Below are 16,661 nucleotides of genomic sequence, written 5' to 3'. Positions count from 1 at the left end.
AAATTCAAGGTTATTTTGGCTAGATGGGGGTTAATTATAGACGCTTCCTGGTTTTATACAGCTGCGCAAAGATCTGTTATGGCATGTTACGGACCCATGCTGGTGGCAAATATCAGCTTTAAAATCTGCTTGTAATGGTGTTGCAGGTAAATAAAAAGAGAATCTCAATGTTTAGTGTATTTAACAGTGCTAGATCATCGTGTTTGCGATGCAAAAGTCATGTGTTGGATGCCCAAGGAACGCACTTACTGAAAAAGGTTTTTTTTTAGCTTCGCAAAAAAGTCAGCATTCACCTTTCTATTTATCCCTCACTCGCCCCCTTTTTCTCTCGCTTTCTCCGGCCACTGGAGTGGATCAGTCAAATTATCGAGTGGCAAAACTAATTCGGCGCCCGGGGGCCGGCAGAGCTGCCACTTCCCATCAGCCCCACCGCCAGTCAGCGCCCAACTGTTTTCATTTGGGTCCTCTTGTTTCATTTATTATGGCTATTGGAGCTAATCCTACGAGCAAACCCCCGGCCGGCCCGCCTGTCACTATTGTTTCGGCTCTTGGATGCACCTTGCCTTCGGTGGGAGGGGCTGCTCGACTCGGAAGTGAGGTTTCTCGGGCGGGGGAGGGTTGGGAGGAGAGGGGAGATCTCATCAATCACATTAGACTCATTTGGACAAGCTTGAATCCCCCCACTCTCTTTTTTTCTCTACCTCTCTATCTGTACTTCTACACAATCACAGAGGTCAAAAGTAGTTGGCAGATACTTTGGGAGGCTTTTTATAATTCTTACAGTACGTTTCATTTAAATATCAACTTTGAAACCTAAAGGGAAAATGAAAATTACCCCATGTTTTACTAACCCGCAAGCTATCATCAATGTATTTGATTATCAAACACAATCCGAGTTATATTAGAAAATGTCCTGTTTCAAGTTTTATAATGGTAGTAAATGGTGCTTTTGATTTGAAGCACCGTCATCCTTCACAGAAGTAATCAACAAGGCTTCAGGGGGTTAGTAAAGGTCTTTTGAGGGGAATCAACGCAATTTTGTATGGAAAATATCAATATTTTAAACTTTACAAGCTAGCTTCCGGTAAAGACGAACACATTCATGAGATTTGGGCAACGAAAGCCGTTTTTAAAGGAACATGCCAACTTTTTGGGACTAGCATATTTACCGTATAGTTAGATAAGTCCATACATACCCTTTTCATCTCTGTGCGTGCTGTAACTCTGTCTGACACAATCACCGCTAGCCTAGCTTAGCACAAAGACTGGAAGTAAATGGCTCCAGCTAGCATACTGCTCCCAATAAGTTACAAAATAATGATTACATTTTCCTATTTATACGTTGTGATTTGTATAGTCACCATGTGTACAAATAACAAGGTCATATGAGACACAACCATCTTTTAACCGTGTACAAACTGGTAACTATATTCTCAGAAGATGAAGCGCTGCTACTTGGGTGGAGTGATTAGCGAAACTCTGAGCAAACTCTCTGCTCGTCACCACAGGGCTTATCAAAAAAGGTATGTATGGATTTATTTAACTCTGGGGGATATGGTGAATAAGCTAAAGTCCCAAAAAGTCAGCGTGTTTCTTTAATGTTGTTGCCGATGAAAGCGTCTATACCAACTATTCCAACAGTAGGTAGGAGAAAACTCTAGAGAAAATGTTATTCCTATCTTTGTTCTTAAATCAAAACCACACACTTGTGTTATAGGAAGTTATTGATTGGAATCAGTACACCCTCATGCATTTCCATGAAGTACAGTAGATGCTTAACAAATGGCAAACACATCAAACATTCCCATTTTTCAAAGTAATTGCACTCGCTTATGCATATTTATAGGAAAAAGTGTAGTTTTCTTGATTTCGCCATCAGAGAGAGAGAACCAGAAGGAGACAGCGAGGTAAACAACTATTTTTCGGCACACAAGGGTTTGTTGAACACATGCTACTCAAGGTAAACCGTTTTTTGTTGACGTCTGGGTTCTCTCTCGGTCTCGCTGAAAATAAATGCCCGGGGGTCTGAAGAGAGTATTGGGTGGTCTTTCTTTAATGGCCCTGTTTCAATGTTTCTTTGAAATGCGAGGGAGGTCATACTTCTGCGCCTCTGCAATTAACAACATTAACGAGACCGGGCCATTAACGCTATAGCCCTAAATTTGGGACGTTGCGAGAACAAGCACTTTACTGTTGTTAAATGATGTACGTGTTGTGTATTTATTTGTGTACTCTGCAGGTTTGTGCAGGTTACTTGTTTACAGTAAAGATTTGCATTTATTAGCGGTACTTACAAAGACACGAAAGTGCACAACATTAAAATTAAAAGGCTTGTTGGGGGGTGTGAGCAACTCAGCGACTTAAAAATATATTATAGACTTGCATTGATTCATGCATTTCTATTGGTCATGACTTTTCAGGAGCAAGCAGCACTTTTCTTGAGACTAAAATAATTAAATCATGTATCTTGTTATAAAATATTGTAAATTTCCAAGCAGTGAGTTGTGCAGATGCAGCTTTTTATTTTGATTTTTTTTTCTCCGATGCCCACGGCTGCCTCTTAACTAATCTAGATCAACACACACGCACATGCTCGTAACGGGGAGGGAAAGATACGCTTTTAATGCTGGTGGCTCACGAGCATGTTTCCAGGTACGATGCCCAAGGGTTTACAGCAAACGCGTTCACAGTTATCACACAATTTGGTTCATCTAAACATCAGTAACAGCATTTTACGCCGTCAGATTCGGTTCATTCTGCATGAAACCCTTTAAGGCTGTTATCAAAGCGTGTCATGTGTCATGTAATGTATTATGTAAAGAAACAGACTGTTGAAAGTAATAAATGAATTTATTAGGTTTGTAAACTAATAGACATGATCATGGTTTACATTATCACCCCTCCAGACTGCCCTAAACCGGATTGTTTGAATAAGCAGAATGGTCCTGTGAACTTTGATCATCATTATTATTAATATGAGTCGAAGTGATTGTTTCTTGGAAATAGCCTGTGCTGTCAGGTGGAAAATGTGACCCTTGAAATGAGTTTCTTTCTGTGCAGTTTTATTGTGTCCTTATCGAACTGTTCAGATCGCACAAGCATGGTTAATGTGAGGTCAATGAAATAGAACATCGGTCGAATGGAGATATCTGAGACTGTATAAGCAAACTGTTGCTTTTATACCTTGTGACTATTTATGTGTCATATGTCATAATAATGTCTTAGGAAGAACTTATTAATTCTTTTAAAGGGATAGTTCACCTACAGTATAAATAAATGAAAATTTACTCACCCTCATGTTGTTACAGACCTGTATAAATGTATTTGTTTTGCCAAACACAAAGGAAGCATTGTTTGTAACCAAATATTTTCTGAGCACCATTGACTTCCATAGTATTTTTCTTTCCTACTATGGAAGTCAACAGTGCTCCTGTTTGATTACAAATATCTTTCTTTGTGCTCAGCAAAACAGAGACATTTTTACAGGTTGAGGCTGAATAAATGATTTTCGGGTAAACTATCCCTTTAAGTGCTTCAATGCTGAGGTATGAATTGTATTAAAACTACATTTGCAGAGTGAATTATTGTGCACATTATCAGCGCGTTACTGTTCAAAAGTTGTTTATCAAAAAATACATTAACCTCTAAAACAACATTTCTGCTGATGTAGGCCAGCAGAAGTGGGAAAATATTAACAAATCAAATAATGAATAAAGTTTTGCCTGACATGAATATAAATGGGATTATAGAAAGACTTTTACAGTAAATCTGAAGTCATTTTACAGTATTTTTGAAGTCATATTTTACAATTTTAATAAAAAAATTTTTAAAGCTCACATAACACATGCTGTTTCTGCATTTCTGGTGTTAATCTGGAGTACTTATAGAGGAGTATTACATCCTTTATATATTCAAAGAGTCTTTAGTTTAATCAGATTTATAAAAGAAAAATTAACTTTACAGATTGTTTCTTTTACCGATAACGTACAAAAAAATGAAGAAGGAGTAGTTAATTCAACACTTATGATTCACTACATGTTTGTGTAATTTATATAATATGCACGCGCCTATTTCCAACATAAGACAGAAGTCTTACTTACCGCATGCAACTCATGACCCGGTTGAGACTTTTCAATGAAATCCAACGCATCAAACACACACGCAAAACTCTGCTGCTACCCCGGATAATAAACTATATCCATTGTTTCCATAAGGCTGTCTTTCTTCTCCTTACATCCAAAAACACACGTCTTCATTCATCCCATTGTTGAGTTTTGATATTAAACAAAGCTGTCGCATGATGTGATGTTTGTAAGTTCTATCGTCTCCCGCTGATTGACAGGTGGGCGGGGTTTTCCGGGAGGAGTGCCCATAAAAAGAAGTGATACGTATAGAAACCCCTGAAATGTCAGCTGGACCCGTAATCAAAAAAAACTTTTCTGAAACTTGTACGGACCCTGGCGAAGTGCATTCGACACAGTAACACACCCAACTGCTTTTTTGACACTCTGCCTACGTTTAGCATGAGGAAACAACTCTATAAATGTGTTAATAAGTCAGAATGCATGAAATACCATTGAACCACCGCTTTAAGGAAAATTGTATTATTTTCCTTTCATCCAGGATTTGAAATACATCAGTTTAACAATAATCATTTTCAGGTGACAATCTAAATAATAATGCTCTATTCCTGTGAAATCTACTCTAATATTACTCTGTTACTGTGAATTGCATGTGTCATTAATATAAGAATACATTTTGAAAAAGACTTTTAGCTGTTGGACAGATGGGGTGGATGTCAGTAAGACATAAGTTGAGATAAAAACGATGTAAATCTGAAAGAGAGAGAGAGAGAGAGGGTGAGAGAGCGGTAGGAAAAGTGCTCTCCACACACTTTCTGCCCAGCGAGCAGTGCCTTGTTACTCTTTGAACACTTGGCCCATTTATTTCTGCTAAGTCGTGAGATTCAGCGTCGGCCAGTGAAGACTCTAGTGGCTCTTTCCATGAAACATTAACAAGTTCCTGGGGTTAAAGGGATGCCTCGAAATCACTGCTGATTGCAGCTTGTGTGTATACAGTATAGCCGTGCGATTGTGTGTGTGTGTAAGAGAGAACATCAACGGGCAGAAATTAATATACTGTACAGCATCTCTATCCATGCAGATAGATACAGCGGTGGGCAAAAGCATGTGTGCATGCAGTCTGAATTATTCGATTTAAAGATGGATCATAACAACCGTGTGCAGACGTTTTGTTGTCTGACTGCAGGATGAGAGGTTATTAATCCACACTGCATCTGCCACCCACCACCCCGCTCTCCTCCGGGGCGCCTGTTGATGACACGTACAGATCAGGACGCCTACGGTCCAATCACAGATCTCATCCTGAGTGTTTCAAAATCTTGCTGCAGTCGGCACTGCCCACTCGAAACGCTTTGAAAGTTTTATCTTAAAAAGAAACCTACGTTATTTAGTTCAAGTGTGTTTATTGCCCTAACAATGGTTTTGTAGATTAGGACATTGTTGATGATACTTGAGCGTAATTTTTATTAACTAGATATTTAGGGTTAGAGTTTAGGCCTGTTTTCCCATCTTAACCCTCCAGGTAGAAACAATCCCAAACGCAGATCTGTGATCAGCCGAAGTAATAAGATAAAACACTGACATTAGATCAGAATAAAACATTACCTTCAGGCAAGTCTAGTAACAGAGAGTGCACATTCAACCATCCAAAATTGTATCAGATGACCACCCCGCTCTCATAACAGAAAACAGAAAGGTATACACTGTGTCCCAATTCACATGCATGCCAGATAGACCATATAAAAGTAGTACACCAGAGAGGTATGCTATTTCCTTACAATGTATCCAGGCTTTCACCTTTTGCATTAAATCTAAATCTGACCTGACCTGCTTTTAAAGGGACACTCCACTTTTTTTCGAAAAATATGGCTCATTTTCCAGCCCCCCATAGAGTTAAGGTCTTGACACACCGGGACGTTTTTCGTGCGCGTTTATCGTCGGCGTTTAACGTGACGTTTTTTTGCTTTCACACCCAGACGATTTTTACTGGCGCTGAGCTGAGTGAGGTGCAAATTCACCCCTGGACGTTAGATGGCGCTTAATACAAAACAGATTTATGCCGGTACACAAGGGGGCGCAGCGAAACTTTATGCTTCTGTTCTGACACTCACTTGTCACACAGAAGAAGAAAGCCACACGCTAGTCAATAACAAGTCATATGCTTGCTTTTAACAAAACATGGATATTACTAGTAGCAGCTCGATTTCTAACAGCATCAACTATACAAAGACTACTTCAACTCACCATCAGGACTCACCATCAGCTACTTGACAGTATGATCATGTGAAACATGATCTTCTCAGATAAAAGCAAACTGTGCATTCGTGTTATAGTCATTATAATTGCTATTTTGAAAACGGTGTGTGTATATTATATATATATATATATATATATATATATATATATATATATATATATATATATATATATATATATATATATTCTTTGTACAAACAATATCTCCGTGAACTTAAATACATTTGTTAAATCAAATCTATTTGATCAAATAATTCGATTCTATTATCAGCACTCTCCACATAAAATTAACTATTTTGATAGAACACGTTATATCAAAATTAAAGCTCTTTCACAAAATATAAGGTAATGGGTGATCCGATGTGTGTATTTTTAACTAATCTTTTACAAGCACTTTCTCTTGTTAACAATTTTCTCACATTTCCTCCCAAATGTATTGTATTTTGTGATTTGGCTAAAGAAGTAGGTAACGTTATGTAGTTATTACAATAAGAGGTCAACAATACTGATGTACAAATATATGCATAGTGTCAAAATGGCACGTTATTTACAACTCGTTTTTTAATCAAACATTTATTTTTGTGAATGAACTGCAGTTTGCAATAACAAACAGAGACATGACAGTAAAATCAAATAAAACAGGAGTCAGAAATTAGTGCAGCTGAACGGTAGTGCAACTGAACGGTAGTGCAAATCAACATTTAGAAATTAGACATTTTCAAATGAATTTCTTAAATGTATAATCACTTAAAATACATAAGTAAAATGGTATATAATAAACATTAATTTGTGTGAACAAGAACTGGCAGAGCTGTAGAGCAAAAAAGTCACAATGATAGAAGTCTAAGTGAACTGTAGTGCAAATAAACATATGTATGAAATGTACATGTTCAACTGTATTTCTTGAATGTATAAACATAAAAAAAAACTAAATAAAATGGTATATAATAAACATCTATAGGTGTGACCAAAAACTGGCAGAGCGCTCCTTCTGTGCTCCTCTTTCTTCTGTGCACTGCTTTAAATTTTTTCCCTTTAGCATCTTTTAATAAGAGGTACTTCTCCAGAGGTTTGTCTCGGACTGTTTTCTTTTGTTTAGATTGGACCTTGTCACGGCTGGTGCTGGATGATCCTGAATACGTGCTTGCTGGGGCCTCCTCACTTTTGCTCACATCATTTTTAGCAGAAATATTGCTGTGAACACTGTAAAGATAAATGTAGTTTTCATCAAAATCAATCTTTCACACTGAGGGCCATGCCACGATATCCATGAGGTCAATATTTGATTACAAATGTAATTTAGATTCATGGTATTTAATATGACTAAACAAACTAGGTTACCTATACACAGAACACAAATTAACCTCCTAAAACCCGACCTTTGGTTTGGCTTGCATTTTAGATTTCTTCCAGTTATTTTGGGGTTAGGAAGAAGCAATGAATATAATAACCAAATATTTTTCTTTGAACATGAAGCAGTGTAATTGTCCACGTTTGTGTACAACAGGTTCCAGTTACACACAAAGTATTATGGTGCAAACAACAAAACGTGATATCACATGGTGTACAGGGAACATGCATGGTATGAAGTTAATCACTGTTCAATGTCAGTGCATTACATATCATAATGTAATGCACCAATATTCATTTTTATTACTTGCACAGTTATAATGTAAATTTGCACTACTGGTCCGTTCAATACACTACTGGACTGTCTATTTCATACTCCCTGTTCATTTGCACTGCTGGACTACTTGAATTGCATCGTTTACACCCCTGTACTATGTAATGAATATTAGAATAACTATTCACTGCACAATAACTTATGCCATTGCACTCTTAACTGACTAGTTACAATCCAAATTCATTCGTGCACTACCTAAATATTAATTTCACTCCTGTTCTGTGTAGTTTAATTTATTATTTACATATCCATTTGTAAATTTCTGTATATTATGTTCATAGTACCACCCACAGTAAATTGTTCCATCGTATTACATAATCCTGCACCTATGCAAATACTGATATCCTGCACTTTTTATACTGCTTTTGCACTTCTGGTTAGACCTAACGTTAAACTGCATTTTGTTGCCTTGTACTTGTGTAATGACAACAAAGTTGAATCTAATCTAATCATATAGCCCACACAGCTATGTATTGTTATGTTCTTATATATATCACGTTACCTTCGAAATTCAGTCGATGTTGTGAGGAACTCCGACACCTTCATAAACCTCCACAGCCTCGATGCTTCCTTGTGTGTTTACCTGTTCCACGTGCTCCGCAAGACCATTTTGTGCTTGAGCGCCACCAAGTCGTGTTTTACTGGAACTTCAGCAGCGCCAGGCACGTGAACAATAGCGCCAATCTCATTGGTCGGCCAACTTTTAACGCGCCGCGTCAAACCAAAAAAACGTGTCCCACGCGTTTTTCTGAAAATCACGCATTTGCGCCTCGCGCTTTTCGCGTGGGTGTGCGCACTCACATTGGCGCTCGTTCTTGAGTCACGAGACGTTAAACGTCGACGATAAACGCGCACGAAAAACGTCCCGGTGTGTAAAGACCTTTATACATTTGATTTTTACTGTTTTGGAATCCATTCAGCTGATCTCTGGGTCTGGCAGTACCACTTTTAGCATAGCTTAGCATAATCTATTGAATCTGATTAGACCATTAGCATCGCGCAAAAAAAATAATCAAAGAGTTTCGATATTTTTCGATATTTAAAACTTGACTCTTCTGTAATTACATTGTGTAATAAGACCGACAGAAAATTAAAGTTGCGATTTTCTAGGACGATATGGCTAGGACTATACTCTCATTCTGGCGTAATAATCAAGGACTTTGCTGCTGTAATATGGCTGCAGGAGGCTCAATAACATATCACAGCAGCCGAAAATAGTCCCCTTAATATCTTTAATAGCAGGGGACTATTTTCGGGCACTATTAATTTTCTGTCGGTCTTATTACACGATGTAACTACAGAAGAGTCAAGTTTTAAACAGGAAAAATATCCAAACCATTTGGTTATTTTTGAGCGTGATGCTAATGGTCTAATCAGATTCAATGGATTATGCTAAGCTATGCTAAAAGTGCTAGCACCAGACACGGAGATCAGCTGAATGGATTCCAAAATGGTAAAAATCAAATGTTTAACTCTAGGGGAGCTGGAAAATGAGCATATTTTCAATAACAGTGGAGTGTCCCTAAGCATCATGGGCCACTGTTATATCTACATGAAACATGTTACAGAGCAGGGTGTTTCATCATGAAATGATTGAAATGAAAATAATCAAATTTGACTTAATAGTTAGACTTAATTGTTTAAATTTAATCAACTTGAAATTACAATTCTTGGCTAGTGAGGAGTTGCTATAATTATAAAATATAAAGTTGAAATGACTTATAGCAACTCCTTACTAGTCAAGAAAGTTTCAACCTTGTGCTGTATAGCTCAATGTATCCAATACTGTACATGTATTGATTTTCGGTTCACGCCAAGCAAATTGTTTGTCATCCTTTGTGCTTCCAAAGGTCGGCGACTCAATTTACAGTTGTTGTTTTTTATCCATCTACATTTCCAGCATAGTGCATACGTTACTTTTATTGCACGGCAGAATTATGCAGATTCAGACGCAGCCTTAGTATCTCCATAGCACGGCACTAGGAACATGATGTGAGGCTTGCACAAATAATCTAAATAAATAAATAAATAAAACAAAGCGATTACTACAGCAGGGAGTTAATTAACGGCTTGTTCCCGTTTGATAGGAGAATAACGCGCTGTAATTTTACCTTGATGTAATATAAAACTGCAAGCTGCCAGTGCTGCATTGGCTAATTAACACCTGTGTCTAGTGGCCGCTTGGACCCCGGCACCTATTAATGCCAGAAAACACAATACAACAATTAAAGCCTCCGCTATTAGACTTTAAACTGTGTCGGTATATAGTGGGTGGTAAATTTGGCCGCTTTTACCTTTAATTGCCCCAGAAATTACGACGAGGGATTATATTAATGTTTTTAAATGGAATGTAGAGGAAATGAGAAGTGCTGAGGGGTAATGTTATGGCCCAATATGTCTGTTTTGTCAGCACTTTTATGAAGAAGAAAACGGCTCAGTTTGTCTTGGATTGGATCCTGAAAAAAAATCCAGATTTCTAATTATATGCATCGCCGTATTTAAGAAACAGTTCAACCAAAAATTTAAAAAATATATAGTTCAACAAATCTCTCTTAATTTACTCACCCATATGCCATCCCAGATGTATATGACTTAATTTCTTTAATTTAACTCAGACTATAAAAGAGGTTTTATTAAATGACATCCTTATCTTATGTAAGGCTCAACATGGCTTCAAGAAGAACATACATCCATCATTAAAAGAATCCAAATGATTCTAGTGAGTTAATACACACTGTAAAAGTTAAAAGTAGGATCAACTTAAAAACTTTCTTCAGTTGGTAACACCTAAAACGTTTTTTTTTCAACTTATATTAAGAAAATTTAGTTTGATCCTACTTTTTATAGTGTATTTTGAGTTAATTCAACTTAATTGACACAATTTTTTTAACTAATATTTTTTTATTTTACTAATATTTTATTTTTAATTGTAAGGCAGCCAGTTAACTTTTTTTTAAAGTTGAACCAACAATTTTTTTTGTAAGTGTAACAATATGTTTGTTAAGAGAAAACAGTTAGTATTTTAACAAATAGTTAAAATTAAGGGGAATGTTATATATGTCAGATGAAAATATAATGATCAGTTTAAATCTATAATGTTGAATCTCATTGGTTCTTGTGGGTCTCGTAACAAAGCACACATATGACAACTAGTCAGGTTCGATGTTTCCAACATGCCATTTGTGTCACCATGTATGTGACAGAGATAGTAAATTATCCATCTCTCATCAGTGGCTGTATCCCAAATCGCATACTATCTGTCCTAAATAGTATGTGAGATTAAAATCTGTGAATCTTAAATCATAGCATGTAAAAAAAAGGATCCCAACGGTGATGTGATGTGCTATTTTAGCTGATTTTCAAAGTGTGCATCCACGCATACTTTTGGGGCTAATATTATCCACTTGCACTTCGAATTTTGCAGCAGTAGGAAACTGGCAGGTAATGAAGCTGCCACAGCGGTTTTGAAATGTAACATCTTAAAAGCACAGCTCACTTTCTCTGAACAGTTCAAACATCACCGGCTCACGAGTGTAAATGTCAGAGGTACAGTACTCAGTCTCAGATGTGTGTTATTATGAAGACAGCAGGACAAAATGTGTACAATTGACCAAAATCATTCCCCTGTATCATCTGTCCACAAACATACAATTTAGTCAAACAAAAGCCGAATATCTTTTATGTCTTTCTGTTGGGTCTTGCTTTTGTCCTCCCCAGTCCTCTACCTGCCTCCCGGGTACGTCCATCAATGCCCTAATTCCCACGCTGTGTGTGTGTCATTTTTCTTGGGCTCCAATAATGGCAGATCCACATCAGCATCTGAGTTCATTAAAAGTAATTACAGACTCTTTCTCTCTCACAAGAAGAGTGTTTTGGCCCACATGAGCTGACTCAGGAGCAGGGAGACCTCTCGACCCCGGTCGGTCTGATCTCAGGTCAGTAAATAAGTATGAGTACACACTGAAAAGCTTAAAAGTGGGTCTCTGACACTACTGTTCAGTGCCTGGATGTGTACTATACTGTAAGTCAAGAATCACTTTACTTGATTCAATGAATGACCGCATCAAAGAAAATGATTCAAGGAGTCACGATGCGGAAATCTCCGTATTTATTTGTGCTTTTATTTACCACTTCCTTCGCGCCCCATTTCTTTCTCCGTTTCCCACCGGCGTATGCTGAAAAGCATCAGAATCTGGTTTCGCCCGCTGGCCATGTGCCTTTGTCAGACGCTCATCTCATCTCTTGTTCCGCTGTTCGGAAATTCCAAAGGTGAATTAAATACAGTATTCCACCCCGTCTGCCTGCGCCCCCCTTCCCGTACCTTTTTGTCCTTTCTCGGTTTACTGTTCTTGAAATCGGACAGTAATATTTACTCCTCACTGAATCAAAGGAGATGCTCGGCTTTTTTCCCCCCAGTGTTGTGTACAAATGCGATACTTTTTCGCAGAGACGCTCTGTCAAAGCAAAGAAAAGATGTTTCCTTTCTTTTTTTGACCCCCGTTTCGTTTGAAAAGGAAAATGCAAAATGCAGAGAGTGGGGGGTGCTTGACTTGACCCCCTTTGTGGAAAACATGATATATGTGGGCTTGTTCTCACAGGCAATCTATGTTGCATCTTTTCTCTCTTTTCCTGTTTTTGGCTTTTGTATGTTCATGGACATACAATCACTTGAGCTCTTCTTGTGCAGTTGTTTAGTTGGGAAAGTAAATATTGGACATAAATATTTGTTGGAATGCTTGATGAAGTGCTACAGTCACACAGTCCTGATTTTTTTGGAGAAATACTTTCTTTAATAAACCCAAAAGAATGGACAACGAAATGACCAAGACTTACTGACCCGTAACGCAATCCCCACCCGCAATGCCTCCTTGTCTTTTACCTCGCTCTTAAAGGTTTCATTACCTCAGTAAAGACAGGAATATTAAACGCGGTGAAACGGAGCGCCAAAACGAATCCATTGATGTAACGCTCGGTGACTTTGAGATCAAAAGAAACTTTGGATCCATTTTTTTCTTCCCTTTGGAATCTACCTTTTCTCATACCACTCTATAATTAAACGGGACATTGTTGTCTAGGTATGAAAAAGGACCAATTCAAGCACGTCACAGCGCAGGAATCCAGACTGGCCTGCACCTGACCTCTCATCGAGCCCCCATCCACCTTAGCGGTTCACCTCTTCACTTCCAAGCCAGGTGAACCATTAGCAACCGAGATGGACCTGTCAGATCTGGAGAACGAGGGAGTATCGGACGAGGAAAGCAGGATAGATGTGTTCTCCCTCCTTTGGATGTGCCCGAGCTCCCTCCATTCATTCGGTGGGGGGCGATGACTTGCGTCGGGGCCCCGAGTGTTCAAAGAGGGAGACTTGTAGATCTGAAGGGCCATATGAAAGGCAAACAATAAGCAAGCTGTTTGTCCACCCCTGCAAAACGGCTCTCGCCTTTCATCCGCCGGCTCCCATTTCCGCGGGTCGCGACTTTTCTCAAACATCAATTACTGTTACGTACGCCGTACTTTTGATCTCCGGGCTTCTTCATGGCAAAGTATCGGCACAGGCCTTATAGTGTGTGTATGTCTGCAAGACAATGCACCAATTGTGCAGTTTTTCCTTTATTTTCCTATTCTTGTTATTCTGTGCAAGTGTGTGTTTAGTTTGCGCATTTTATTTGGACTGTTAGGGACCGTGTGGAATCTGTATTAACTCGTACATGTTTTCAAAAAGTGCACCCTTGTGCAAAATGTTATTATTATTATAAACTGTATTATTTTAGTTGTAAGGTATCTAACAGTCTGTTTGCCATTATGGGACCCAAAGTGCGCACTCGGAGGACAACAAGGCCTTAAGTCGGCATGTGGGAAGGAGCCTTTCTGCCACGCACACACATACTCCAGCTTTATGTTTACAGCGTACTACAGTGTGTCTGAATCCTGTTTGGAGGTGCGGGCAGCAGCGTCTGACAACACCGTGGGATTAGGCAACAAAACGAACTCATAATAAATTGAATCAATCATGCTGACATTCTGTTTAAATGTAGTTGCTGCTTTTTCCAAGCTGCACCGCACGGACAAGGCTGGCTGCGTAAAAGTACAGAGGTGCTTATGTTTTTCTTTACGAACCTGCCGAGAAGTAGATTCATTTATCTTCGCTCCCCACCGCAGTCCAGCATATCAGACGCTTGTATTTTTCGAAGTATGAATAATTTGCTGGTTTATTTGTCTTAGCGGCTGTTGCGGAATTTAAAACCAGGGAGCGTTGTTCATTTTCAGCCGTAAGCGTTCGACGGCACGACCCTCTGGGGACCGGAAAGTGCTCCTGAATCCACCAACTAAGTGAATAAAGGAATTTTCTTTTTTGTGCTAGTTCACGTATTGCGTTGGAGGCAAGATTTTTAATGAATTAGATCAAGGTGACATCCATCGTCTGAACCTGGGGAAATGACACAGGACGCGCATCTTCGCTTTAACCCGCCGTGATCGGTGGGGAAATTTCGAGAGCGCGTGAAGGCATCGTATCGTCACTTAATGAATTACTTAATGTGTCCCTCCGTTGTTTAATTGAATTAATTAGGGGCTTAATTGGACTGAGTGATGATGTTTCCAGGCCTGAGGAGCCCTTAATATGAGGAGGGTAGTGTGCGTGAGATAGTGAGTACCACAAAGTGGAGATCCTCATGGGACGCACACCAACACAGGGCTGCGAGCAGAGGGACTTCTGGGAAAAGATTTCACTTTTGGCCGGTGGGCGGCAGTGAGGGCCAATGCTGATCATCAGCTTTCCCTACAGAGCAATGACATCAAAATCCAAGGAAAATACAGCTGTGAGGCTTATGTATAAATGCAGCATGTGCGTGTTGGTTACATTCACCAGATCCTGTGCTTACATGTACTTATCTAATAAAAAAGAAAAACCATCCACTCATTGAAAACAATTCTCAAATTTGTGTCCTGAGACAAAAGACAATTTAAGTGTAATCTGTAAAAGTGGTTTAGGGTTTCAGAAGAGATCTCAATGTATTTAATTTCATACAAATACATTGAATTTTATACAAAGTCTGCTTTTCATGGATTTCATTATGAACTACATTTCTGTTGTCTTACTGTGTTTCATTTAGTTATCTTTTTCCTAAAAATCTATTTTATTTAATTATTGTATAGCACTTTTACAATTTTGCATTGTTGCAAAGCTGATTTACATTAAACACACATTAGTAGAGAAAGTAAGGAAATATTGATGAAACTATATAGAATGCATGGTTTGTATGTACATAAGAGATGTTGATTCTTAAAGGGGCGGTGAATTTGTCGATTTTATTGTTTTATACTGTTGTCTGAGGTCTACTTATGATGTCCGCGTGGTTTTTACATTCAAAAACATCAAAAGCAATAAGTAATAGGCTATTTTGTAACATGGATTAGTGGCTCTCTGGAGAAATGGTTCGTTTGAAGGGGCGGGCCGCATTGAAGACCTGGACGTAAACACCCACTGCTATGATTGGACGGCTTCATTCCCCGTCATTACAGGTGGGCAAATGTTTTAAAAACATTAATGTGATAAAAATAGCAGCCGAACACAAATATGTTTGAGCCACAAAAGATTCTGGGTGCTAAATAAGATACACATAAATGACAATACGTATATCAAAGTAGAAACAAAACTCGACGTGACTAAATTACCGTATACAACACAGTAAGTGCGCATCAGAATCTAAACTGCGGCTAATAAATCCTTATCAATAACTTTGTATAATTCGATTGTGCTTGTGAAGTTGCTTTTACATTCACGTAATGTTAAATACCACAGTTATATGATAAAAAATAAGCTTTATTGAGTGTTTGACCTTTCAAACGTAACTCGCCTAAATTACCGTATACAACACAGTAAACGGGCATCAGAATCTAAACTGCGGCTGATAAACCCTTCTTTATAAATAACACTGTATATTTCTACCTTTAAATTACAGTCGTATTGTTAAGTGTTGTACCTTTATTAATCGTTTAATGTTTTTAGTAAATTAAAACAGTCAAACAAACGTGTTTAGACACGGATGTTACAACAGGACATATCAAGCAATCTCTTCTAACAAAGCAATAGTGAAACGCAGTAACTTAAACAAAGTAAAATGTCTTACTGTGTATACTGCTGTGTCATTGTTGTCAGATCCAATATAAGTGGTGCTTTTAATCACAGTCTCTCTGCAAATCCAGCATCGACTTCTTTCCAAATAAATCCGTGTACACAAAGTTAACAAACACTCCCCACACGAGCTGGATCTCTTTAAAAAACAAACTTTTTCCACGCATTTAATGTTATGTTCCAAGCCTCCGAATTAAAGTATTTAGCTTCTGTGTTGTTCCCACGCGGTTCTTCCACAACCGAAAATGCGTTTCCAGTCTATCATAACAGATCACCGCGTCAAAATAAAAGTCTCTCAGAAAAAATGTATTTAAAAGTCATTTTGGTTACATTTGTCAATCTTTAAAGACATATTTACTTGTTGAGACACACGTGTGTCACGCGAAGCTGTGGGCGGGGCTACAAAAGTGGTCATTGTATTTGGCTATGGGGCGGTGCTTCAATTCTACTTTGACGTCATAGATTTCCGAATTCCACACTGGCTTGTTTTACTGGCCAAAAACTG

General features: G+C 38.4%; 1 protein-coding gene across 3 annotated transcripts in view; it reads left to right on the top strand.

The window, feature by feature from the left end:
• dacha (dachshund a) overlaps positions 1-16,661 on the top strand; it is a 177,614-nt gene that overhangs the window by 94,082 nt on the left and 66,871 nt on the right. Inside the window, exon 3 of one of the 3 annotated variants that reach the window (XM_065287294.1) lies at positions 15,439-15,543. The exons of the other annotated variants lie outside the window; for them this stretch is intronic. Within the exon in view, the coding sequence (XP_065143366.1) occupies positions 15,439-15,543 (105 nt within the window). The remainder of the gene's footprint in view (positions 1-15,438; positions 15,544-16,661) is intronic. 3 annotated transcript variants of the gene reach the window in all.

This window comes from Paramisgurnus dabryanus, chromosome 18 (genome assembly GCF_030506205.2).
Source record: "Paramisgurnus dabryanus chromosome 18, PD_genome_1.1, whole genome shotgun sequence".
Lineage (NCBI taxonomy): Eukaryota > Metazoa > Chordata > Actinopteri > Cypriniformes > Cobitidae > Paramisgurnus > Paramisgurnus dabryanus.
Note: the sequence above shows the minus strand (reverse complement) of the source record. Positions and strands in the feature narration are given on the sequence as shown.